The sequence below is a fragment of the Heteronotia binoei genome, chromosome 5 (genome assembly GCF_032191835.1).
Source record: "Heteronotia binoei isolate CCM8104 ecotype False Entrance Well chromosome 5, APGP_CSIRO_Hbin_v1, whole genome shotgun sequence".
Taxonomy (NCBI): Eukaryota; Metazoa; Chordata; class Lepidosauria; order Squamata; family Gekkonidae; genus Heteronotia; species Heteronotia binoei.
Window position 1 is genome coordinate 45,263,297 of NC_083227.1, and position 27,348 is coordinate 45,290,644.

Genomic DNA, 27,348 nt, shown 5'->3' on the forward strand with positions numbered 1-27,348 from the left:
AGCACTGAGACAGAGGATCGGCCAAACCATGGTTCGTGGAGTGCAGCACTGAAGCCGCAAATGCCGCATTTTAATCTATGATTAATGGATTTCGGTGATCAGTAACAGATAGATCAAGGTTTCGCGCAACCTATATAATCTACTCAGAAGTTTAAAAAAAAAAAAGGTGATTGTAATTTAAGACGTTCGTTAATGCAAGCCCACTGTCATTCGCCTTTGTCTTGTAAGACTGCTCCGCGATCCCTTACAAGTACATCCCGCTGAATTCCATGGGACTTACTTTCGAGCAAATACGCTTAGGATCGGGATGCAAGACACCTTTTTTGGCACGGGAGGGTGCTTCTTTGCTGGCCGGATCTGGGAGCCCTGCAAGAGCACACAACAGCACGACCTCTTTACACGCCGGCGCCATGGAGCTCCGGGAGGGCTTCCTCCCGGCCCTTCCTCACTAGGCCTGTCTGAGCCGGGAGGATCTGGAGGCGGTGTCGGGGAGGAGCTAGAGACGCAGCCGGAGTCACGCTCGCTCGTCCCCACCGCCGGCCTCTCCTTAGCTCCCGAGTAGGCGCTCGAGGGAAGGGAAGCTTCTCAAGCCGCAGCGTTGAGTGAGTCGCAGAGGTAGGGGGCTTAAAATGGCGGGAAGGGGGCTACAGGCAGGGCACGTCGGTGGGGTGGACTTCGGCGGTGTAGTCAGGGCGTCCGGGTACCTCTTCGTGCGCGGGAGGAGAAGAGAGGCAGGGCGCCTGGGTTCTCCTGAGGGAGGGAGGGAGGAATGGGACAGGTTATATAGTAAGGACTTCTGGGTTCTTTTTGAGAGAGTAATGCAGTGTGCAGCCAGGACACCTGGTTTCTTTTTGCGGGAGGAATGGGATTGGGGGAGTGGAGGGAGAGTATAGTAGTAGGTTATGGCCATTCTGCAACCTTCAAGCATTTTGTCATTCTGACAGTAAGGATGGCTACAGAGTGAGTTCTCCCTTTCTCAGTACATGCTGACGGGTGATGGTTGGGATATTTCAGTCTTCAATACCAGTTGAACAGGCATGGAATGGAGTCTTGAGAGAGCTGTTTCAGATTAATGAAAAGCACAGGAAAGCAACATGGTAACTGTTATGTTTAGGTTCCTTTTTGCTGTGAGAATGGATACTTGGGGATTGGTGTGTTGCATGTTAGTAGTGGCTGCGGGCAGGAATGTCTTAGTTAAACTTTGGTCCATTGGCTCTGTCCTTCTCTAGGCAGAAAGAGGTCTGGCCATGGTTACGCAGACCTCGGTGACATCTGTATTAGCCCGTTGCGCCTTGTTGTTCTTGGGGTGGGCTTTGGAGAGTGTTTGGAAACTGCAATTGGTCCAGAACATGGCTGCCATATTGCTGGCATGGTTACACTGTAAGAAACATGTTGCTTTCATTCAGCTTCTTCTGTGCTGGTTGCCAGTTAATTTCTAGATCCAGTTCAAAGTGCAAGTTGTGGTCTTTAAACCCTTATGATCTAGTATTAGAGTAGCTTAAATTGCCTTCCCAAGGCTGGCCTAGATGCTGAAGTCCATCGTCAGAGGGTCTGCTCCTTGGACCCTTGCTATCTGAATTATAGTGGATGATCATGAGTCATAGGGTTTTCTTGAAAGCAGTTTTTCAAGTGCTTCATCTGTAGCAGCAGAACAAAATTTGAGTCCAGTAGCACAAATTCAACAAAAATTTTCATGGTGTAAGCTTTTGTGTGGCGAAGCTTATACGCTGAAAAAGTTTGTTGATCTCTAAGGTGCTACTGGCCCTGAACTGGAATGGCACAGGGTGGCTTGGTTATCTCAGACAGAGGAAGCTAAGCAGGATTGGCATTTGTTAGTACTTGGATAAGAGGCGACCAAGGAAGTCCAGGGTTGCTACACACAATCTGTCAATGGCCAACCACCTCTGAATGTCTTTTGCCTTGAAAAACCCTATGGGGTCACCATAAGTCAGCTGCGACTTGACAGAACTCTTTACCACCAGCAAGGTGCTACTGAACTAATTTTTTTTATTCTTGAGAGCAGTGGCTCTGGAATACCCTTCAAGGGAAGTTGGCATGTTCCAGTCCTGCCGCTGTTCTGCTAACTGGCCAAGATGGTCCTTTTGAAGAGGATCTTTGGTACATATTTAAATTATCTGTCAACTCTATTTCTAAACATTTCTAAACATTTTGTGTGATGATGATGATGGGATTCTGATTATTGTTATTCTCTCTTCTTCTTTTTTAACAGACTTTGTTTTGACAAACTTTCATTTCTTATTAATTTAGTGTATTTCATAGGTGTTTTAATTTGTTGTAAACCTTAAGAGGCAGTTATTTCAGGATGGAAGGGCAGTCTATAAGTACTGCTTTGTTCAGTCATAACGGGAAATTCTGGTTTATTTTAACCACAGATAGCTTGTGAAATCAGGATTCAGGTCACAGATGGGCATCCAAGTTCTGGTTTGCCTCACTAGATGCTGATTTCACCAGTTTGCTTTTTTCCTTCCCTGTCCCCCACAGAGACACAGATGGTGTTGCAGTTTACAGTATGGTGAGGCTAGAGCTGGGAACAAACCAGGATGTCCTTGTGTCACATAAAACCTTGATTAAGACTAACTGTAATTAATAACACAATTTCAAAACATGGTTTCCAATCTTGATTTAATGTACCATAGCTAACCGTAATTTGTTGAGTGGCCCATTACAGTAGCCATGGATAGGTAGCCATGTTAGTCTGTCTATAACAGTAGAAAAGAGCAAGAGTCCAGTGGTACCTTAAAGGCTGAGAAAATTTGTGGCAGGGTATGAGCTTTCATGAGTCACTGTGCACTTCTTCAGATACAGCTGGAATGTGAGTCCATCTGTCCTTATATCCTGGACTGAATCAAGACTTAGATTTCCTTTCTCATTATCAATGCTGATTTCTCCAAGTCTACTACACCTCTTCATATCACACCTAATTCAATCATGCTTGCTGTTGTCATTCACCTGCTATTGTCATTTGCCTACTGTTGTCATTTGGCATCTGAAATCACTCCACTCGCCAAGATATAAACACAAATGGACTCACTTTCTAGCTGTATGAAGAAGTGAGTTGTGAATCACGAAAGCTTAAATCCTGCCACAAATATTGCTAGTCTTTAAGGTACTACTAGACTCTTGCTCTTTTCTATTACAACAGCCATAGTTACCTTAATTAAACCTTGATGTCATATAATGTCTGAATGAAACCATTCTTATTAAATGAGATTTTTAATGTCTGAATGAAGTCATTCTTAATAAATGATATTAAATAACTTGGTATTATGATCCAGAGCATACTTGTCCTGGAAGTTGATTTTGAACAAATATTCTTAGGATGAGGGGCTACAAGAACTGTAATGATCTCTGTGTGTATGTTTTGTTTCTGAAAGATGGGTTGTCCCTGACCTCTTTCTCTCTGCTGTAGGGATGGGGCAAGAAGAGATGTCTAGTGGCCATTATTTAAAGGAACTGATCATTCATGGTGGTGTCTGTGACATCTTGTGGATGCATAGTCAGGAGGACCACAGGGTACTTTCTTTGGAAGGGAGTGGAGGGAGGTACTATTCAAAAGTACTAAAGTTGTTTTCCCTTCCAAATCTAGCAACCTCGAATTTTGAGTTACATTATGCTCTATAGTACTTTTAGGTCCTCCTTAGCCTATAGCCTCCCACTGTGTTTTGAACCTCTGGCTTGGATCCTGAGCAGAGTTCTGCTTGAGGAAGGCAACTTCCCTCTTGTCCCCCCTCCCAGTTGTGCTACTGCAGATCAGTGGTCCTTCAGAAAGAGTGGGTGTAGGGGAAAATGAGAGTCTGCAGCAGAAAGGAAGAACTGGCAAAACTTGCTCCCCACCACCAATGTTGTTCTGATGAAAGAAGTGCAATTGTGCCAGCAGATTGGTACCTTAGGATCCAAGCCCGCTTCATTTTCTCTTGCTAATAATAGTGTTGGGAAATGGAGAAGACCTTGTTTTGGGTTAAAGAGTGCACATTTTCAATAGGGCTTGTTGAACGCATGAAACTGCCTTATACTGAATCAGACTCTTGGTCCATCAAAGTCAGTATTATCTACTCAGACCGACAGCAGCTCTCCAGTGTCTCAGGCCATGTCTTTAACCGGAGATATTGGGGTTTGAATCTGGGACCTTGTGCATGCCAAGCAGATGCTCTGCCACTGAGCCACAGCCCCTCCCTGTTGTTGCTTGGCCTTTTGCTAGCTCAGGCAAATTCTCGCAAGTAAACTACAGCCTGTAGCTCTTCACATATGTTTTACTTTCTGTTCTGTAATCTGTTGACTTCTGTCATAAGAAGTTCCAATTTTATAGCATTGGTTTTCACATCATGGGTTGGTCATGATGCCCCTCCGAGTAAGTTGTGAGCGCCTATGGAACCCCCCCCCCCTTCTTTGCTGCTAGTGCTTATTAATAGAAAGCATGCAAAGAAAGTGGTGTGTCTCTTTCCTTTCTTTGCAAATATAGGAGCAATGGGATGGTGAGGCCAGGTCGTCCAGCGGTAGAATGGATCACTCGGTCATCGACTACTTGCTTCTGTGCGTGTCTTGGTTTCCTTTCTATGTAGTCCTGGCTTTGGCAGCAGCCGTGTCATTATTCTAGCTCCCTCTCTTCCTGTAATATGGCACTGAGGTACTTGCAGTTTAGTGGGACACATACTGCCGGAGTGGGGGGGGGGAAGGTGGATCCCATACCTGGAAAGGTTAAAGACTGCAACTTTATATGACTATGCCTTTTTGATTATGACCTATAGCAGCCTAATCACTTGTCAGTCAGTCAGTCACATTTTATTTGTATCCCGCCCTCCCCGACCAATGCGGCTCAGGGCGGCTAGGATGTTGAGGATGTTACAATCTGATTTGGCTCAGATATCTTGTTTCTAACAAGCAAAAATCCAAATTAATTCTAAACTATGCAACCCACTCTGTGCATGGAAATAAATTTCTGTAGGGTAATCTGCTGTAGCAAGTTACAGAAGCACACACCTTACTATATAAATAATTCTTTGCTAGAAAGTGTGAGGAACATCTTTGACTGCACCACCTTGGCAATACAAAGACACACCCCTCCCCACATTTTCTGCCTCTCAGTGGAATTTGCTAATGTCACAGCCAACTGTGAAGGAAAGGGAAAAGACAATTTACACAAACTTAATTTGGGGCATATTGCTTCAGTGTGTATATTAATACGGTGAATATAACTTATGTCAAAATATATAGCTGTTGATCTCTGTATGTCTACTAATATGATAATGACCAGTTATTAATCCATGGATGTGTTACAGTGGTTCTTCTATAATGAATGTACTCTAGCCTATAGGATAACTTCTGCATTGCAACAGAGGAACCTGTTAGTTCAAAGAACTCCAAACAAATTGTCTGTGTCCATATTCTGAATCTGGATGGTGTGCCATCGGCACGTCCAAGAACTAACAAGAATTGCAGTTGGACTTCAGGGACTTTGGGAACCAGACAAGTAGCAGATGTCTTCAGAGATATGAACAAATTATGTTCTCATGATGCAAAGAACATCATGAACAACATATTACAGTTCTGCAGGGCCTACAAAATGGAGCTCTTCCACCGGCCTTTAGTTGAGGCAGAGGGTGTATTCTTGCTATCAGGCCTGCCCTAGGGCCACAAATGATCAACTGTAACTGGATCTGTTGAGGCACAAATTATTGCTGCTCAATTTTCTGGATGTTTTAATGTAGTAATTTTAATGTGTTTTAATTGTTATTTGTATATGATGGAACCATCCTGAGCCTGCTTGCAGGAAGGGTGGGATACAAATTTAAAGAAAGAAAGAAAGATCTACATCCACATAAATGTGTCCAATAATATTGCTTCTTGTTCTAGACTTGCCTTTTGCTGTCTTTTGAATGGCAGTACATATAGTATGAGATTAGTAGGTACTTGTTGCATTAAGCTATTGTAGAAAAATTCATCCAACCTTTTCAGTACCTGATTTTTGTAGCTTAGAGCCATTGGAACATTTCCATAGTTGGAAGAATTTCCAGCCACAAAGTACAACTTTCTCATCTTCCCTCTTCTACTGACCCAGTAGCAGAGTTGGGAGGTATTTTGGGCTGCAGCAGAAGGGGGAAAGTGAGAAATCCTTTTATTCATGGAAATGCGTTAGTGGATCCAAACCAATGTTTGCATGCAAGTTCTTAGTCAAAGATATAGCTTTTTGGAAATGCGAGCTACTGTCTTCAAAATATTGCTACTTCCTGTGCTCCTTTGAGTTCATTACAAATTCTGGTGGGCTAGAAAGCCACATTGTATTGATCAGGCTTCTACAGTGAGAGGCAACTAAAGCCTAGAATTTCAGCAGTCCCTATGCTGGCTGTGGCTTTTTTTTTTTAAGTGGGTGGGAATGTTGCTTTTGTTTTTAATGACCAGGTTTCTAGCCCTTCATGTGAAAACATATGTGAGTGGACAGTCCATGACAAAAATCTGAATAGTACCAGGGAGAAAGGCATATACTTTCTACATTGTATCATTTATTCCAGTCACAAGGTTTGGACATACACAACAGAATTTGAAAATACAGAGTAAGTACTGAGGAAGTACTTTAGAAGTAAATCAGCTGATAACTTTTATTGGACAAGTGACTGAAATGCTAGATAAATGAATGTGTAAAGTTTACAGAATAATGTTATTAATACCTTTTTATTTTGCCTTTCTCCAAGGAGCTCATCTGCCTCTCTCCTCCATTTTATCCTCACAACAGCCCTGTGAAATAGGTGAGACTGAGAAAATGTGTAACTGGGCCAAGGTCCCACAACAAGATTCCACAGCGAGTGGGCTTCTGAACCTGTATCTCCTTTTTAACCATTGTGTACACTAGTTCAGAACTTTTCTTGAAGTTTAAATACTCAAAAGTAAAAAAAATAAAATAAAAGAATAACATTTAAAGAAAATGTTATAAGCCAAGGGTTGGAGAGTACTTTAAAAACAAAGGGTAACAAGTAATTATTTGGTTTTAGATATTGGATTATAATCTATGAGATTTTGTTGGAGGAAAAAATAAAATACATTTTAGGAAAGCTAATGTGTCAGACACGATATATTTTGGATTTGATAGTACCATTGGGTTTTACAGATGGGATAAATCAATGTCCTTTTTATATTAGCAGAGCTAATATAAGAGTTGGTTGGGATTAACATTCGTGGTACTACTGGCAGAATTCAGTTTTGTACAGTTTTTATCTGTAATTCTGGTAGTTCACTAATTTTTAAATTTCCAAGTGGGAAAGCATTATGTTGGTCTACCAAACAGTAAAGGCATAACTAATCTGGATTGTGATCCATCCTGAGAATGTACTTTTGCTTTAGGAACATAAGTGACCTTCTGGATCAGGCTTAGATCCTCCTATCCAGTATTTTTTGTAGAAATTCCAGGAATCTATGGGCAGTAGGTCACCCACAAGATAATTCAGCAGAAATTGGCCAGTGGGCAGGGCTGGCTTGCCTACTAGGCAAACTAGGCAGTTGTTTAGGGCACCAGGAGGGTGGGGGCGCCCTGAGCCCAACTGGGGAGGGCGGGGTATAAATGTAAATAATAAATAAATAAATAAATTGGGCTCCCCCCCTGCCCCAGGCAAGCCCCTACTTTGCCTGCCACCAATCTCCACAGTCGCTGCCGAACTCTCCTTTCCCTCCCCCCCAGGCACGGTGCCCGCTCGCTCCTCCCCGTCACACCCTCCCCAGCACGCCATCTGTCCGCCTGTGCCTCCTTTGCCGACCTGCTGCTAACCGCTGCCGCCCACCCCTCCTTTCCCTTCCCTTTGCACGCCCGCCTGTGTCTCCTTTGCCAGCTCACCACTACTGCTGCCACCCACCCCTCCTTTCCCTTCACCTCCCCCTGCCATGCGATCACAGTGCGCTGCGCCTGGGCCCTGCTGTGATTGTGGGGGGGGGGGGCAAAGGGAAGGGAAAGGAGGGGCGGGCGGTGGCAGTAGTGGTGGCAGACCGGTGGAGGAGGCATGGGTGGCAGGCGGCGTGGGGGGCGGTGGAAGTTCAATGGAGCACAGCACTGTGTTGCTTGCAGTGCTGCGGGGGGTTGCAAGTTCAATGGAGTGCAGCACTGCATTGCTTGCAGCGCTATGGGGGGTGCCTGCCTAGGACGCCATGCACTGTTGGGCCGGCGCTGCCAGTAGGCCAGTGGAATAGAATACAATCCGAGAGAGGCCACTATAATGGATAACACAACAAAAAATGCAAGCTAGTGACCAATTTACTAAGAAGTATATAGAAATCAGTCCAAATGTCCAAAACATGTATATTCAAGTCCCAAAGGAGTGTGGTGACAAGCCAATCGATTAAGTACTTGTTTCTTTCCAGTCTTCATCAGACCTGGGACCAATATTGATTCAATTATATAGATTCTTTACACAATTTTCAAAAAAGAGGGACGCAGAGCGCCTCCAGCAGCAATTTCACATCGGCTACAGCTCAGTATGTGGCTTCTGATGAAGACTGGAAAGAAACAAGTACTTAATCGATTGGCTTGTCACCACACTACTTTGGGACTTGAATATACATGTTTTGGACATCTGGACTGATTTTTTTATACTTCTTAGTAAATTGGACACTAGCTTGCATTTTTTGAGTGGGCCAATGGAAGTTGGCCAGTCTTTCATCAGTGGGCTGTGATTTACCTCCTGACCTAAACATTGCAGGAGAGACCCAGCATGGTGTAGTGGTGAATCGGTCTAGGACTGAAGAGACTTAGGTTCAAGTTCCCATTAAGTCATGAGCTCAGTCATACTCTTTCTCAGCCAGCCTATCGACACAGTGGTAGTTGTAATAATAAAATAGAGATGAGGGTACTGGGTTGTGTAAGCATGACTTCCTCACCTCACATTGCAGACTGAAAGCCCTCCCCCCCCCAAAAGGGGGTTAGATGGGAGCCACAGGAGGGGAAAGTAGGTGATCATCTCCCCTCTCCTTGTGCACATGAATCTTTTTGGCACAATCTAGCTCCCTGTGTGCCACCTTGAGTTCCTTTTAGGGAAGGCTGCTGTATAAAAGCTATAGACGGAAGAATGTCATACAGCAAAACTGTAGATTTATTTATTTCCCTGTATCTATTTTTTGAAAAAGTAAATGGAGTCTGAGATTATACTTTTTCTATTTCATAATGCACTGTGAGTTCATCAGGTTAAGAAGAAGAAGAGAAGCCTTGGTTAAAAGTGACCAGTGTGGAGAGCCACTTAAAAAGTTGCTTCTAAAGATATGGCTGCTCATTGTTAAGAAAGAATACCTTCCTGCTGTAATTGTACTTGGAATGTCCCCTGGCTTCTTATGCTCGCTTGGCCTTTTCTAACTCTGGTCCCTCAGAGGAATCTTTCTTTCTGCTGAACAGAAGTGCTGTGTCACATTCTGTACATGTTCAGAAGAGAAGAAATGTAGCACAAACAGAGCTGCAGTTCTCCTTGAAGCTAGGACATACGCTCCATCTGTTATATATATAAAATATCTCAGTGCCGGAGGCAGGGTACTTGGTATAATGGAAGGTAATTGTCTGCCTGGGAACAGCTTGAAAGGCTGACAGCATGGAACTGTGTGATGAAAGTTACAGCCTTCTTTTAGTTAATTTTTTCTAAAAATAATGTTTTATATCCCTCTTTTTTTGTAATGTCTGTAAAGTCTTCAGTCGTCTAGAAAGTCAAGATACTTCTGAAGATATCAATAGAGATTCCTCTTTGATAATGATAATTTGGGAAGGGCTGTAGCTCAGTGGTACATGGTATGCTTAGTACACAGGAGATTCTGGGTTCTGTTCCTGGCATCTCTTACTAAAACAGTTAAGATTTTTTTTATTACAGAAAGAAAAATTGACAAGACAATGGTAAATCACATTTTTTTTTCATTTTGAAACAGCTCACCCTCAGCAGCAACAACAAAAGTTATAATGATTACAATTATAAATAGAAAATGTAAAGCTTACTGCTTAATTAATACTCATTTTTGACTATTTACTTATTTTCATTATCCTATTTAAAAGTGAGGTACAGTTGTGCAATCTAATGTCATATTTAATTCCTGTCTCCAAAATTCAAAAAAAGATTTTCAGCTATCAGAAAAATACACTTTTCAATATGACTATCTCTCAATTTAACAAGTTCTGTCAATTTTGATAGTTTCGCAGTACTCAATAGTTTTTCAAATCAAGATTTGATTGTGAGATGTTTACTCATTTCCAGGTGTTTTTTTTGCTAATAGCAATTTTGCGGCTGTCATCATGTCAAAATTCATGCTTAATACTAACTTTTGGATAATATGTATAGTCCCAGGAATACCACTTTGGAATCTAAAGGGATGATAATCCCTGTAATATGATAAATTTCTGCAGTAATCCCTCGACAAAATGATCTCATGTAGGAGGGCTGGGAAAGCTGTACCCCTGAGTCTCGGAGCCTGGCGTAAGGCAACCTCCTATCACCTTTATTTCCCTTATTCACATAGGAAGTTGCCTTCCAGCCTTGGATAGGTTTGCCAGTCCCCATATTTTAGTGGGGGATCCCCCAGTTTTGTAGGTTCCTCCTCACCATCCAGTTGGCTGGCGGGGGAGAGTCCTGACCCAACAGCCACCATGTGTCTTTTAAGCTTAGCGGGCTTAGACGATGCTTGCAACTGTTCATTTTTGGAATGTGTGTGCACCTTTAAATCTCAGCAGCAGGAAAGCGGGGGGGGGGAGGGGGGAGGGCAAGCTGGCAGAGCCATGAGTGTGTGAAGCGGTGAGAAAGGCAGAGAGCAGAGACCCCCTATTTTGCATTCACTTCAGAAGTCATTTCTATAGTAAAATGGATAGGAAAGAATTAGCTAGGACCTGATTATAGGATGGAGGAAAACTCCACTCCCTAGGCTGCTCTCCTTTCCTGTTTCTGTCTGAAGAAGCTGGTTTGAAATACTGCAGATTGTTACGTTCAACCACTCCTATGAGTAAATTGCCCCAGTGAGAGCACAAAAGTATGGGCTTGCAAACTTGTTTATTTTGGCTGCTTTGTGAGTGTATGTCTCTCTCTCTTTAAAAAAGCCATGCTTGGAAATGCTTCCAAAGCATTTAAACAGGCTAGGCTTTCACTAATATAGCTACATGCATGTCACTTTTGAGAGATCTGGAGTGATCACCTTGGGAGATCTGGGGTATAAATTCATTCACAATCCTAACAACTACATCCTCCAAACCAGGGCTTTTTTTGTAGGAAAAAAACACTGCAGGGACTCATTTGCATATTAGGTCACACTCTTTGATGTCACCGTTGTTTCACACAGGACTTTTGTAGAAAAAGCCCAGCAAGAACATATTAGGCAATACACCCCTGATGCCAAACCAGCTGGAACTGCGTTCCTGTGCATTCCTGCTCAAAAAAGGCCCCGCTCCAAACTATTCAGTCTGACACAAAATACTTGGATTCCTATGAACCAGCATCAGGTTCCTTAGAAAGTGCTGGGGAGATTTAGGATTGCAGTGCAATCCTAAGGGAGTTACATCTTTGTTAGTCCACTGGCTTCAGCCAACCTCAAAAGGACTGCACTGTTCAGTGTACTTACGGCATGATCCAAGAACACTTTCCTGGGAGTGAGCCCTGTGGAATATACTTAATTATGATCTCTTAGGAAGAAGAGTAACCATTTAAGGAGCTTGAATGACTTATATGTCTGTCCCCCTCCCCATGTAATGAAAAGTGCTAGATTCCTGATACTTATTTAATATTTTTAAATAGCAGTGCAATGCAGAATTACTCCGACAAGCTTTGATCGAAGTTACTCTGCATAGAACTACACTGTGTGCTTATCATAACGGCAACAAAAAATGTTTTAAATGCCTAGCATCAGAACTGCATTTTTAAAAGCCAGCTTCAAATGTGTAGGTGTCGGTTGTATGCAGGAATGTCACTGGCCTTGATCCAACTAGACCGATTCCCAGCGAAGCCAGTGGAACAAGGTGGCTGTGTCCAACTGCAGTCCCATTGCTTTCAAGTCATAATTAACTATAGCTGGATTGGGATCAGTGTTCTTAGCTTCCAACATAATCTCGAGGCGGTGGGGGGGGGATGAATTTTGCAGCGCTGATGATGATTAGAATTAGAACTGGAAATATCTATTTATCTAGTACATTTTGAACCCCACCCCCAAGAGATCAGGGTGCAGGATTCTCTTTCCCATTTTATCCTCCCAGGAACTCTATGAGGTAGGAGGTGGGCAGAGCAATCCTGAGCCACGTCTGAGCTTTGCCCCAATACCGCCTACAATCCTGAGCCATGCCCCCAACACTGACCACAACTGTGCCAGCGTGGGGGCCTATGCCTCAGCCAACCACTGGTGCCTGAGAGTGATGGAACGGTGTTGGGGACCTGCACCATCGTAAGCGGCCCTTACACTGGTGTATCTTGGACTTGCACCAACTCACAGATCCGGTGGCTCCCTGAGCGCTTTTAGCCCTCCCCCCTCCTCAGGATTGCATTGTGAGAGAATTTGTGGCTCAACAAGTTCATGACAGAATGAGCAGTTTGAACCCAACTCTCCCAGATCCTAGCTTAACCCTCCAACTGCTATACCTAGTTGGTATGCTTAGCTATTCTTATGATAAGAATTTTCTCCCAACTGTTGAGCAGGAATGTTTTGTTTTCTTTTAAAATTTGAGAATGAATTTGCTGTTTCTTCTTATCCTTCAGTGTGGCACAGACTTGTCTAACAGAGAGAGGGATGTGGGTAGGTTAGCGAATAAGGCTTTTTATGTTCCACTGATACATACACCGCCTTTCTGCAAGCCTATACAAAGCAGGTTTTAAAAATAAAGGTAGTCTCCTGTGCAAGCATCAGTTGTTTCCAACTCTGGGGTGATGTTGCAACACAACATTTTCGCGGCAGACATTTTTTTACGGGGTGGTTTGCTATTGCCTTCCCCAGTCATGTACACATTCCCCCCAGCAAGCTGGGTACTCATTTTACCGACCCCGGAAGGATGGAAGGCTGAGTCAACCTTGTTTCGGCTACATGAACCCAGCTTTCGCTGGGATCGAACAGCAGTATTGTAGATTTACCACTCTGCACCACGGGGCAAGTTTACAGTTAGCTTAAAACAATCATTCCTATTTAAATGCAATGCTAGCAATTTCTGTGATTTTTAAAAAATTGTTGTTACATGTAATAGAGTGGTAGATATTTGACCCAATGCTCTCCTGTCTAGAAATCAAAGTGAGGATAATTTTTTGAAAATAATAAGAACTCTTTAATATCTCCATGGGAACTTTCAGACAACATTATTTGAGAAGGAAAAGTGAAAGTGTGGTAGACAGTACACAGGAGGTGGGAGAGAGCACTATCATAATGAGGACTAGGACAAGAATAATTAGACTCTCAAATGCCAAAAAACAAATGTTCAGAATCCAGCACTAGCTTTATAGGTGCCAGACTTGTGCAGGAATGGGGAAAGATGTCCCATCTTAAGCTCCAGTGGCTTTTGAGGCCCCTGTGATCTTTCCAGCTATATATATGCTACATATCTTGTGTTTTGTGACAGTTAAATTTTTATCCTTTTTGCTCTAGTTTCTCTACCCCAGGAAACTGACTTGTTGTGATTATAATATAGTGAATGCTGTACTTCTCCATTTTTGTTCAGGAGTTCCATATCCTCTGACATTCCACAGTACCCACGTACCTGAGGTGCCTTAAAGGGGAATGTTTTGTTTTGGTGGTGGTGGAAAGCCCTGTCAAGTTGCAAGCAAATTATGGCAACACTATAGGATTTTCAAGGAGATGACCAGAGGTGGTTTGCCGTTGCCTGCCTCTGCACAGCAACCCTAGACTTCCTTGGTGGTCTCCCATCCAAGTACTAACTAGGGCTCCATATCTTGCAGTGAGAGAGGATTCTTCCAGGGTCCACATGCCTGCCTCTTGCAAAGCAGCCTTAGAATTTCAAAGCTAAATGTTGTGGAACCGAGTTGGCTGCTTAATTGTTTAAAAACTGAGTGGCATCCTATTGTAGGTGCTGTGCATTACTGTGTTTCCGGCTAGCATTTCTTTACTGGATTTCTGCTTTGCTAGCAATCTTGGAAATCAATGCCTACCCTAAATCAATGAAGCATACATTGTGTGTGCCTTTCAGGGTGTATATGTGTATAAAGGGTTTTTTTTTCTTTTTTTCTCTTTTGAAGAGGCTTGCCTGAGCTGATTGCTTTAATAAATTATTCATTCTGGTGCTACACAGCAGCGTTGTGATTGAATGCTGTCTCTTTTGCTGTGGAGGCAATGGGAAGATGTAAAATCTTCCTCCCCATCCACCTTTTTGGTTCCTCCCAAGAATGGTGATTTAGCCACCTTTGTTGTGTTTAGGGGTCGTTAGCCATAATGGAAGTTGTATAGAGTGTAGTGCAGATTTCATATTTCTTTTCCTTTCAAAAAGAAAGGCAATGGTGTGAGAAAAATGACAGTAACATACTTTATGTAATCCTGGGATAATTTCCTTAGCCTTATCTATACATCCTCCTCCCCACTTCAGGTTCCCACAGTCAATTTTTGGATTTGTTTCCCATGGTGGTTAACTTGAGATGTCCCCAGGAGCGGTTGCTTTGGGTCAAGCTTAAACCTTTAAGTTGGTTTTTCTGTTTTTCAGGCAAACAAAAAGGGGAAATATATACTTACAAAGGGGGGACCTACACAGACTTACTGGGGGGAGGCATATCATTTTCTTTCCCCCACTATTTCCTCTTTCACTTCCCTGAAAGCCCCATATTTCTCTTTCCCTGCTACCTCCTCTCCTTCCCACTCACTGGCCAACCTACATTGATCCCACTCCTGTCTTCAGCTTTCCCTCTATCCCTTTCCTTGACAACCTTTACCAGGAATACTGAGGCCTAGTTGCATGGTGCCAAACACCAGGCTAGGCCTAGCAGAGAATGCCCAAGGACTTGCAGGAGGCGCTTCATTTTCTCATGCATCTCCTTTTCCACAATATTTCCTCACCCCCTCCCCCCGTAAACCTTTATATCCTCACCTTTCTCTGCTTCCTTCTCTTCCCCACCCACTAGGCAACTGATTTTAAACCCCCCCCCATTTTTTCAAGGTGTCAAATTTTTTGGCAAACCTGGAATGTTCTTCAGATTCCAAACCTGGAATGTAGAAAGATCTGTCTTGTCTTCTCATGGCTCTGGTCTCACAATTTAAATATCTACTGGTTTAGCCATGTTGAAAATAAAATAGGTTGATTGTGTGAATTAGATATATTGATGAAGGATGTTATTCTTGTTTAAAAGAAAAGCTCTGCCCCGCACCCCTGTATTACCATATATTACTGTATTCTTCTTCACCTGTTTAGAAGTGGGTCTGACCTCCATGAGGAGAATGGCTGTTCCAGCATCAGAAAACTTCTTCCCATTGCTGTGAATGAAAACTCCGTCATTCATAAAAGCTTTTATTTTTATGACAGACAAGAGCTTAACAGCCTTCCCCCCTTTTGTGAAGTCAAGATATGTACATTTCAACAAAGTAAACTAACAGATCAGAGAAGATGGTTCTAGTGTAGCCTTCTCCCTTGTATTCTGGGGTTTCTGTGTGGAGGGAACTTTCATTTGTATGGAGAAACATTCAGTTGTGTGAGGCTTTTGTGTGAAGTGATGCAGCCCAGACAGATTTATCACCTAGAGATGTAGGATTTCTGGAAATTTTGAAACCATATTGTGGGGAGGGGAGCTTTTTCTGTTTTGTCCCCCCTCCCCCAAAAAAAGACAAATTTGGGGGTGGGGGAATGAAATGTATGCAGTACTTACTGTCTTATAACACCTAAACAAATTTTACTGCTTTAGCAACAGAAAATGCAGCACTTAAACTTTTTAGCATGTACAATTGTAATATTTCATATATTCTGGAATGCAAAAGTTATAAATGCCTTAGTTTTGTACAAGCAAAATTGCAAACATGCCTAGTGCTTGAGAGAAAACTACAGCCTGCTGCACTGTGTGGCATCTTAGCACATCTACCTTAATTTTAGCTATCTGGTTAGAGAGAACTAAGTTCTCAATGAAACTTTGCTACAGTTTCTGTACCTCCTTCTGATCTTTTCCCCTCTGTCCTATGAGTTCAGGCAACAAACTTAATTTTTAGCCAGTCTGTGGGTAAAAGTTTGAGGGAGAGGTGAAAAGGTTAACCACATCAGGTCAGAGGGACAACAGAAGGCATGCAACTGTTGAGAAGCAATGAAGCCCTGCATGTTCCCCTCATGAAGATCAGGTATACTTCTAGGTGCAGAAATTCATCTTGGATTTCAGAGCTGTGCAGGACTTTTTTTATAGTAGGAACTCCTTTGTGTGTTAGGCCACACACCCCTGATGTAGCCAATCCCCCAAGAGCTTACAGGGCTCTTAGTACAGGGCCTACTGTAAGCTCCAGGAGGATTGGCTACATCAGGAGTTTGTGGCCTAACATACAAAAGAATTCCTGCTACAAAAAAAGCCCTGGAGCTGTGTATATCTACATCATGCCCAGGGCCGGCAAACTAGGCAATTGACTAGGGCGCTGGCCTTCTGGAGCACCAAATTTAAAAAAATTCTTTAAAAACATTTCAGTAATTCAAAAAGAGAAGATATTTCATAGGCACTTTTTTCACTCCTCCCCAAAATTTCCAGTTTTCTCTTTGGAAAAATGGAGGGGAGGGATGGGTGTAATGAATTTGTCTAGATTTCCCGCCCCCCTTCTCCCTGGATCTTCATATCTCTATCACCACCTCAATGAAAACTAGTCCTACATGTGCTCAGGTTCTTTTCAGGCAGAGAAAGGAATTAGGGCATACACCATCAGCCTTTACAGTTGGTAGGTAGTGTGAAGCCTCTAGATCATTTAGACTGGATGTAAAAAATTAGGAGCTTGGCTTTCTGCCCTTGACTGATCAAGCCAACTGTTCTTTTTCTTGCTGCTCATCAGGTTTCAGCCTAAACCCTTATTTTGATTGCAGCATTTGCTGCAGGAACTGACCACTGGGCTATTTTATGGAGAATGAACACACATTCTGAATTTGAATCGAGGTACAAATACCCCTAGCTCCAGTCTGGCCTTTACATTTCTATTGAAAGAAGGGCTTTCAACTGATAACGCAGCATTTGCCTGTTGTTAATAGTAAGCAGATATGATATGAATGCATCACACTGTGTAGGCTGAGATGATAAAACGCTAACCCAGTTGTAGCTCTGCTTACACTGTGTAAGCAGAGCTACAACTGGGTTAGTGTTTTATCATCTCAGATTTTGCTGGTCATCTCCCCTCATTCCTCTGTGAGTGGACATCTAGATGCCTTCTTCCAAGATCTGGAATTTTTAAAAAAACAGCTCATGAAATGGCAACAGCATTTCTAGCAGAGTATTCCGCTAGCATTGATTTGTTCCTGTGTATTGTGGAGGGTTCATGCTTTCCAACGAAAATGTCTCCATTTGGACTGGTTTATCATTACCATTGGGAGGTAACAGAACACGCTGTGGATGAGCTTCTGTTTTCCAAATGTCTTGCTGACTTTTTGAGTAAGTCCATTATATTACTCCATTGTACTGGAAGCCACATTCTTCCAAAGTGTTGATGAGGATCCTGGTTTGCTATCTATTGAAGCTGAAGAGCAAATTCTTTTTTTGGTTTTAAACCATCCATAGTTACTAAACATTGTGAGGACAAAAGCCTTTACATGCTTTTTCCTTTTTTGGATGACTGTAGAAAAGAATATTGGAGCGCGCATGCTAGTTTTGCAGTAGCACAACCTTCAGAATATCAGAACTGATCTGTTTACTTTTTAATAAAAGTATAGATGCTGAGATCCTTTTTAATATCAGATGAGTAATTGATTTTTGTGTGTTAAGTGTCATCAAGTCCTAACTTTTGCCAACCCTATGAATTAATGACCTCCAGACAACCTACCATTAACAGGTCTTGCAGGCTGAGGGGTGTGGTTTCGAATCAATCCATCTCATGGAGGGTTACCATTCCCCAGATAGGGGCAGGGGATTTCCCACTTTCACAGACTCCTTGCTGCTGGTGGCCAGCTGGCTGATGGAAGGAAATCTCCCCCCCCCCAAAAAAAACCCAGTGACATTATGCGCAATGCGCTAATATCACCTGGAAGTGATGTAGGCATGTTGGCAACATGGGTATTACAACAAAACTCTATGGTTTGAGGGCAGTTTCACCATAGAGTTTTGCCCAAAAAAACAGCATCATCCCCAACATTACTGACATGCCCACCCACTCCTGGAACATTCCCCCACCAGCATGACGATTGGACCTGGCAACCCTCAATTTGTGTTGGGCCTTCCACTTTTCCTGCTGCCTTTAGCTTTTCCTAGCATTATTGTCTTTTCCACTGAGTTTTCTCTTCTCATAATGCAATCAAAGTATGATAGCCTACTTATTTGTTTTCAAAAGGATTACAACCTACTTATTTGTTTTCAAAAGGATTAGATAAAAAAATGTTTCTCCCCGAAGTCCTCATTCAACACTGTTATCACTAGAATTGGGAGGGGTTGCAAACACAGAAGAAGACAGAAACAGGATACAGGATGACCTGGACAGGCTGGAAAACTGGGCTAAAACCAATAAAATGAATTTTAACATGGATAAATGTAAAGTTTTGCATTTAGGTAGGAAAAATCCAATGCATGGTTATAGGATGGGGGAGACTTGTCTTAGCAGTAGTATGTGCAAAAAGGATCTAGGGGTCTTCGTGGATCATACGCTGAACATGAGTCAACAGTGTGACGCGGTGGCTAAAAAGGCAAATGCAATTTTGGGCTGTATCAACAGTAGTATAGTGTCCAGATCACGTGATGTGATAGTATCGCTTTACTCTGCTCTGGTAAGACCTCATCTGGAGTATTGTGTTCAGTCTTGGGCACCACATTTTAAGAAGGATATAGACAAGCGGGAACGGGTCCAGAGGAGGGCAACAAAGATAGTGAAGGGTCTGGAGACCAAGTCCTATGAGGAAAGGTTGAAGGCGCTGGGGATGTTTAGCCTGGAGAGGAGGTGGCTAAGAGGTGATATGATCACCATCTTCATGTACTTGAAGGGCTGTCATCTAGAGGATGGTGTGGAATTGTTTTCTGTGGCCCCAGAAGGTAGGACCAGAACCAATGGGTTGAAATTAAATCAAAAGAGTTTCCGGCTCAACATTAGGAAGAACTTCCTGACCGTTAGATTGGTTCTTCAGAGCAACAGGCTTCCTCGGGAGGTGGTGGGCTCTCCTTCCTTGGAGGTTTTTAAACAGAGGCTAGATTGGCCATGCTGGCTGGGGCTGTTAGGAGTTGTAGGCAAAAAACATCTGGAGAGCTACCATTGGCCACCCCTGGCATATACGTAACCACTCAGTTTGAATATTGTCATGGCACCTCTTTGTGTAGTTCTGCACTCCACAGTCTAGTAAATTCTTATGAAAGAAATCACCAAATCAGTGTGAAATAAAACCAACAGTAATTTACAGAGGGAGAAACTGAAGCTGTAATGTGTCCAAGTCCGTCCATGAAATAGCTCTGGAATTTATATACATATCCATGGTCCAAATCAGGGTGGATTGATTTGAGTCAGAATATTTACAAACACATAGACAGGGAGGAGGGCTAATAAGAGTTAGTGAGACAATGCCAAATAAAACAAAAAAATCTTCACCTGCTGGTGGAAGGCCATGAAGTTCCAGAGTTTCTGTACCATGACTGGGAAAGCTCTTTCTCAGGTTGTTACTGATCTAATCTTAGATGATGGGACTCCCCAAAGCAAGGCCTTTGAAGATGATCCAAGAGGTCATCTAGGTACATACAGCCCTTAAGGGATGCTGGCCTCAAGCCATGTAGAGAATTAAAGGTCAGTACCAGGACCCTGAATTGGGCCTGGAAGCAAATTGATAACCAATGTGGGTGGAACAGGACTGGAATGATATGATCCCTATGACTCACTCCAGTTAGTGTTCTCACCACAGCATTCTTTAACTGTGGTTTCTGAACAGTCTTCAAGGGCAGTCCCACATAGAACTCATTGCAGTAATCCAATTGTTACCAAGGCAGGCACCACAGTGGCAAGCAATGCTTCCTCTAAATTGTGGAGTCTTGTGAGCAAAAATTCTACTTCATGAGCTACTGGCAATAAATTTGTGAGCAAGCAATTTGCTCCGGGGCCATTCTTCCTGAGCTAAGATAAAAATGTGTGAGCTGGACGCTATAAAACTGTGAAGTAGCTCACACTAACTCTCCTTAGAGGGAACACTGGTGGCAAGATCTTTCCTGCTAAGGAACAGCCACAGCTGGATTAGCAGCCAAAGCTGGTAAAAGACACCCCTGGCCACTGTTGCCACATTATTTATTTATTTTAGTATATTTCTATTCCGCCCATTCCCTGTAGGGCTCAGGGCAGAGTACAACATAGGATAAAACAATAAAATACAATACAAACATTTTAAATGTTTATTCAACATGCTTATTCAACAGGAGGCCTGGGTCCAGCAACATCCCCAAGTTACAGACCTGTACCCACGATAGGCTTTAATAGTGAAGTGCTGGTTAGAATCAACCCTACATTGTGCTGCTTCTTTCCAGAGTCCTTGTTGCTTTAGTATGTTCCTTTTTCCTTTTGATATAACTGCTATGTCCCTGCTCCACAGAAAAGTAATAATCTCAACTAGAAGCAAGGACCAGTAGTTGTTGAGCAGACTGGTTTTCCCCATGAGATGGAATGTCCATATTGTGGGGTAGGTGGAGTCATAAATACAGTTGCAAAGATTAGCTAAAAGTTATTAGTCATGACACAGACCTAAAAAATCACCCTGATGGATCAGTGTATGACACCTACATCAGTTCCTGACCTCTGCTATTAAGTCATCATGTAATTACATGAGCCGGTGTGCTGTCAGACTGAAAAATATGTTTTCTGCATAGTTCATTCTTTTCAGGGAAAAGGAGTCTTTTATTAATGGGTCATAAACTGAGTTTTAAGAAATTATGGATACAAGTTGTGGAGCCAACCCAATAAGTTTTCATCAAAGCCAGATGTAATCTCAAGATAGGATATTTTAAAAAGAGAATACATGAAATTTTATTGTTAAAAATCTGATTTTATTTTTAATTCATTTTTATTCACCTTGATCCATATATAGTACTGCCTGCTAAACCATACTGTCCCCTACCTACAATGTATCTGAAAATTGTTCATTAATGTTCATAGCGGTATCTTGGTAGTCAACGACACCTGCAGAGAGACTCTCAAATAGTAATTCTGTGCACCACATTGAAGTAGGTGAAGGAGAGCCTCTGAATAATTAATTAATACCCCTATAATAAGGAATATAATGATTAAGAGCATGCTTTGCCTCTAAAACTAAAATGTCTGATGTAATTATCTGTTGGAACACTAACTCCTGCCTGAGCGGGTGTGAGCCTAAAGCTGGCTAGCGAAGATAAGAGAAGGGGCCTCTTAGAGGCGACTTGCTGTAATAGATAAGTGAAGGGATGGTGTCATGGAATTTTACCAGGGAGAACTCTGCAAAGGAGGGATCTTGAAATCAGATAAGCCTGGGTGCCTGCCTCCTTGCTTGCCTGTTAAGAAAACTGTCTGTATGCAGAATGATTTTAACTCAGTCTTTGGGGCAGCCAAGCCTGACTGAGCTCACTTTTGGTACCAAGAGTAAAATACCTCGTTTCAAACCAGAAATTCTGTGCAGACCTCGTTATTTTTCTGCTACATAGGTTATGCTGAGAAGCTCAATAAAGGTAACCGCAGCCTTCAGTTCTCAAGTCCTGAGCAAAGCTGTTACAGATAGACATTTTGGAGGTTATTTATTCCAAGGGTCACTGTTAAGTCAGAATTGATTTGTTAGCATTTAACGCACACAAATACGTACATTTAGAGTTGCCTAATATGAGTTGGGAAATAACGGGGGATTGGGGGGATAGAGTTGGGGAAGACACAGTTTCTGGAGGGGAAGGATTTTAGCAGGGTACAATGCCATAGGGCCTAATCTCCAAGGCAGCCATTTTCTCCAGGAAAATCGATCTCTATAGTTTGCCTCCTACAATGGACCTTGGCAACTCCATGCATGTTGACAGCATGACTAGCCTCAGATCACCTTATAAATATCATGGCTGAGTAGGGCCCTGAATCCCCCCCAACTTAATGTAACACAGGCTAACAGTTGGCATGTTTTTCATTTCCCTCTTTTAGCATGCTTCAGTTTTAAAAACTCAGCCCTCATGGGAGACTGTATCCTCATGGGACAGTGTGTGGGTTTTGTTGATATACAACTGGGTTTGTTTCCCCATGAATTCATGGTTTGATAATATGGACCTTCCAAACTGCTTACTTTTCAGCCACGTAAAATTGTGCAGCATCTTTTAAGTAGAAATCCTCTTCGGAGAACCAACTGCTTGTTATTTAACACAGGCAGCACACTTAGGAAGGCATGCAAAGTGATTACCATTTTGCCTGCAAGGCACAGCTCCTCCACGTAGCAGCAAAGTATGCAGGAAGGTCAGCGGAGAGAAGGTATTCTTTGGCCAGTGATTGGGCTGGAGTTGCTTTTGTAGCTGAATTCAAGACTCAGACGTTTGGCAGAAAGCCTGCCTTTTGATGGGTAGAAACATTGCTCTCCTTGTTGTTTGTTTCTTCTTCTTATAAGTACTCAGTCTACTCTACTTCTCTCCCCCCTCCTCCTGTCACAGGGAGGAATAAGTGGTGAATTGTACAGCCTTTCAAAAGACTTCCAAGTAAATTCAGGCCTGCCTCGATCGAGCATCGGAACAGATGGATAATGGAGACTGGGGATATATAGTAAGTATTCCAGTTTGGACTCTGGGAACCTGCTAAATTTTCCCAAGGCTTTTGCTGGTGTGTGAGTATAAATCTACCTTTTTTCTTTGCACTCCCTCCTGCCACAGATAGCTGGCCTAATGCATGCTGCTGGTTTTCTTATTTCAGGAAAACTCAGTAAATGTCATTAACTAGAGAGGTACAGAAAAAATCAGGGGGCCCAATGACCCTGATTGCACAAAAGCTTATACCATAAGAAATTCAACCAGATTAAGCTTCCACTGCCCTGGCCAAGGTGGCCCCAAGTTTGCTTGATCTCATCAGATCTGAAAAGCTAAGCAGGGCTGACCCTGGTTAGCGCTTGAATGGAAGACCACCAAGGAATTTCAGCATTGCTGCACAGAGGCAGGCAAAGGCAAATAACCTGTGTTCAACATTTGGCTTGAAAATAGTTTCACCATTATTCCAGTCTACTTTGATTAAAATCAGGGGTTGAATTCTAGCAGGAGCTCCTTTGCATATTAAGCCACACATCCTGATGTAGGCAATCCTTCAGGAGCTTACAAAAAAAAGCCTTGTAAGCTCTTGGAGGATTGGCTACATCAGGGGTGTGCGGTCTAATATGCAAAGGAGCTCCTGCTAGAATTCCACCCCTGGTTAAAATAGTGTAGCTCAAAGCAATTCTGCAACACTGAGTAGCTAAAGTGTTAAAGAGATTTCCTGTCTCTTCTTCTTGATTTGTGGGTGTTAAAAAGGAAAAAAAAAATTGGATGTGCCCCTCCCCCTAAAATTCTTAAGCACAAGAATCATGGAGACACCATTCAGATAGACTTGACAGGAGCTCTTCTCGGTGAATTGTACCATACATACATATTACCCAAGATAATTCAAGAATTGGCTGAATGTTTGCCTTCATTTCTTTCCCCTCTCCCCCAAAGTAGAAGGTGGGGAACTTGCATGAGATGGTGGCTGGGGGGAAAGTAGTCTCGCATTTTGTGTATTGCTTCTGGCTTGCAGCACGTGCCTTGAATTCAGAGTTAAAACTGTACATAAGCAGCATTGCATTCTGTAAGTCTTGGAAGGAAATTGCTGCTCTGGAGTGAGCAAGGCCCAGAGTTGGGGCAGTTTGCTATGACTCAAAGGCTATGGGGTATCACTTGGTCATCTGCAATAAATGGCAACTTAGACTAAGGAAGCACCTAATTGGAAGGCTATATTAAGATCTCCCAATTCTGTTAGAGATGGGGGCCTGATTTAAAATATGTCAGGGCCAAAGAGTTTTGCTCAAACCCAGAGTCTCTTTCAAACAGGGCCTCCTTATCAGCAAAGCAGCTACAACTAGCATGTCAGAATACCCTCTGCCTGGGCTACAGATCTGTGGTCTGCTAATGTGACACATAGCGTTGTTGGCTAAGTTTTAAATGAGAGGTTGAGTGCATGCAAATACCCCAGGTTATTCCTTATGTTTCACCAGTGTCCCAGTTAAATTTGGCCCATAAAAATATTGTGATTAAAGTGGATTAAATACTCCTGTGCTTCATGCATTTATTATCTCCATTTTTGGAGACAAGCAGGCCTAACAAATGTTCTACATAAACAAGCCAAATATATTTATGATCAGGTGGAATTCCAGCAGGAGCTCATTTGCATATTGGGCCACACACCCCTGATGTAGCCAATCCTCCAAGAGCTTACAAGGTTCTTTTGTGTAAGCTCTTGGAGGATTGGCTACATCGGGTGCATGGCCTAATATGTAAAGGAGCTCCTGCTAGAATTCCACCCCCGTTTATGATGTCCCATTTTTTCATAAGTAGTCTCCAGAAGCAGCTCACATCAATAAAGGCAAGACAGGCCCTGCTGTCATTACTTATGAACTAAAGAAGACCAAATTCACAAGGGAAGTGTGTGGGGGGAAGGTAGAGGAGAAAGGTCGATTTAACCATGTGAGAACAACAATGGAATCTGTATTCTTTTGAGACTGAATCGATCCTCCCTTACTGGTAGTCTTGCCTCACTGTGAGTGGTGCTTAAATATTACACGTGTTCTTAAAAATAATCCCCCATTAAGTCATGTGGGAAAAATAGCAGTCGAAGAATTTTTTTTTTAGTTCTTTCTGCAATAATAATGACTTACGGAGTTGTTTTAAGACAAACAGCCTGTTCTTGTATCAATTTGGAAGAGCTTTGAAACATCCTCTTTGTTTTTGTTTTCTCATCCTCAAGATGACTGATCCAGTCACTCTAAATGTGGGTGGACACCTGTACACGACGTCACTGACTACTCTCACGAGATATCCGGATTCAATGCTGGGGGCCATGTTCCGGGGTGATTTCCCTACAGCCAGAGACTCTCAAGGCAATTACTTCATCGACCGGGATGGGCCGCTGTTCCGGTATGTTCTTAACTTTTTACGGACATCAGAGCTGACTCTGCCACTGGACTTCAAAGAGTTTGACCTGCTTCGGAAAGAAGCAGATTTTTATCAGATTGAACCCTTAATCCAATGTCTTAATGACCCCAAACCTTTGTATCCTGTGGATACGTTCGAGGAGGTGGTGGAGCTGTCCAGCACACGCAAGCTCTCAAAATACTCCAACCCAGTGGCAGTGATCATAACCCAGCTGACCATTACGACCAAAGTCCATTCATTGCTGGAAGGCATTTCCAACCATTTTACGAAGTGGAATAAGCACATGATGGACACGAGAGACTGTCAGGTTTCTTTTACTTTTGGGCCATGCGATTACCACCAGGAAGTCTCACTCAGAGTTCATCTGATGGAGTACATCACAAAGCAAGGCTTCACTATCCGAAATACGAGGGTTCACCACATGAGTGAGCGTGCCAATGAAAATACAGTTGAACACAACTGGACTTTCTGCAGACTGGCACGGAAAACGGATGACTGATTTCCTTACCCCACCTCCCCTTCTTCCCCTCCCCTTTATTCTCCAGAAACTAGCAGCTCCTCAGAGCAGTGGGTTCAGTTCAGTGGTTCCCTTCTGGTTACTGAAAGATTTTAAGTTGGAGAAAGGACTGCTTCTCTTAGAAGTTGTATTCGATCCAGAGCAAGGATTTACAGATCTTTCTGGATTTCCTCACTGCCCCAGCAGTCATTTCCAGCCCTGGGAATAATTGTTCCTGGAGTCACAGGACCTGTAGGGCAATAGCCACATGGGTCGAGAGGCTGCAGTCAGGAAGGGGTGAAATCACTCCCTGCTTCCTCTTCCATTTGCTCTGCTCATCAGAGAAGCAGGAGGGAGTGATTTTGTCTTTTTCTCCCCTCCTGACCCATGAGGCTATAGCTTCATATGGGTTATGCAACCCTGTGAATAAACTTTCCCAGAGATGAAATCGACTGGGGGCGGGGAGCCTGGAAGATTGGCAAGCATCAGCACCTTCTGCTGACCGATCACAAGATCCAACCCAATGAGTGCAACCCAATGTGCTGGTGATGGGAGTCGGCTTTGTCTTAAGCTCCAGTGCAGCACGCTGGACGCTCCCCTTTTTTTTTGTTATAAATATTTATTACTGACTCTTACGGACTGGAGAACTGACACGCTCTGGCCTGACTTGTCTTTTGTCAACGTATGCATGTGCCTGCTTGAACTGTCAAGACACTTTGTTACAAAGGAGGAAACATCGCAGAATAACTCCAGTAGGATACCATTTATTTTGTGTTGTCCACACAATACAGTGTAAAGTGCTAAAAACAAAAACAAAAAACACTCCTGTTTTAAACTATGTTTAATTCATCTCATGCTATTAAAAAACCACTGGGAGCAAACCAGAGGGCCCCGATCCTCTGGGAAAGTCTCCTGTGCAAGCTGTGTTGATATGAATGGGAATGATGGAGGAGGCCCTTGTGAATGAAAAGTTCCTTCTGGACCATCCCCGGAATGTTAAAAGTTCAGTGAAGAGGAAGGAGCTACCATCATGTAATCTAATCTAGTTTTCCTAAGCAAGCAGTATTATAATTTAGTGACCAACAAACCTCTGCCCCTATTTTTTTTCCAAGTGCAGCATTATAAAGTTACAACAACTTTTCCCCCCTATGCATTATAAATCAAGCAACCAAATATAACGTGCAGCTACAAAAAAAAAATGTAGACGTATTTATACTGGATTCTGAATGCAAAAAAGATATCCCTCTGGTAGAACTCTTTTTATTTTTTAATGCCTGGTGCAATATTATTCCCAAGTGTAATGCTTGCCACCAAGAAGCTAATAAAAAACATGAAATATGGAAATCTGTATTTTTGAAGTTGTGTGTGCATGTGTGTGTGTCTGGCTTTTTGATTTATTTATTATCCTTGGAACAGCAGGAGTACAATAAATTAATGGATGGAAATGAAGTAGCTTCCTTGAACAACAGCAACAAGAAAATTAAACAATTGAGAAAAGATTAACTTTTAATGGTTGGAATTTTGAAACTGACCTCAATAATGAGAAGGTCACAATAAAATTCATCTGGATTTGGGGACAGCATGAGTAGAATCACAGAGATGTCATGAGGATGCTGTCTACTGAGTCAGACCATTGATCTCTTAAGCAAT

At 42.7% G+C, this 27,348-nt stretch overlaps 1 protein-coding gene across 1 annotated transcript; it reads left to right on the forward strand.

The window, feature by feature from the left end:
• The first annotated feature begins 486 nt into the window (after positions 1-486).
• On the forward strand, positions 487-27,042 carry KCTD6 (potassium channel tetramerization domain containing 6). Its single transcript, XM_060239412.1, has 3 exons — positions 487-602; positions 22,704-22,812; positions 25,015-27,042. The coding sequence occupies exons 2-3, from the start codon at positions 22,786-22,788 to the stop codon at positions 25,699-25,701; spliced, it is 714 nt and encodes a 237-aa protein (XP_060095395.1). The 5' UTR covers positions 487-602; positions 22,704-22,785; the 3' UTR covers positions 25,702-27,042.
• Positions 27,043-27,348: the final 306 nt, after the last annotated feature.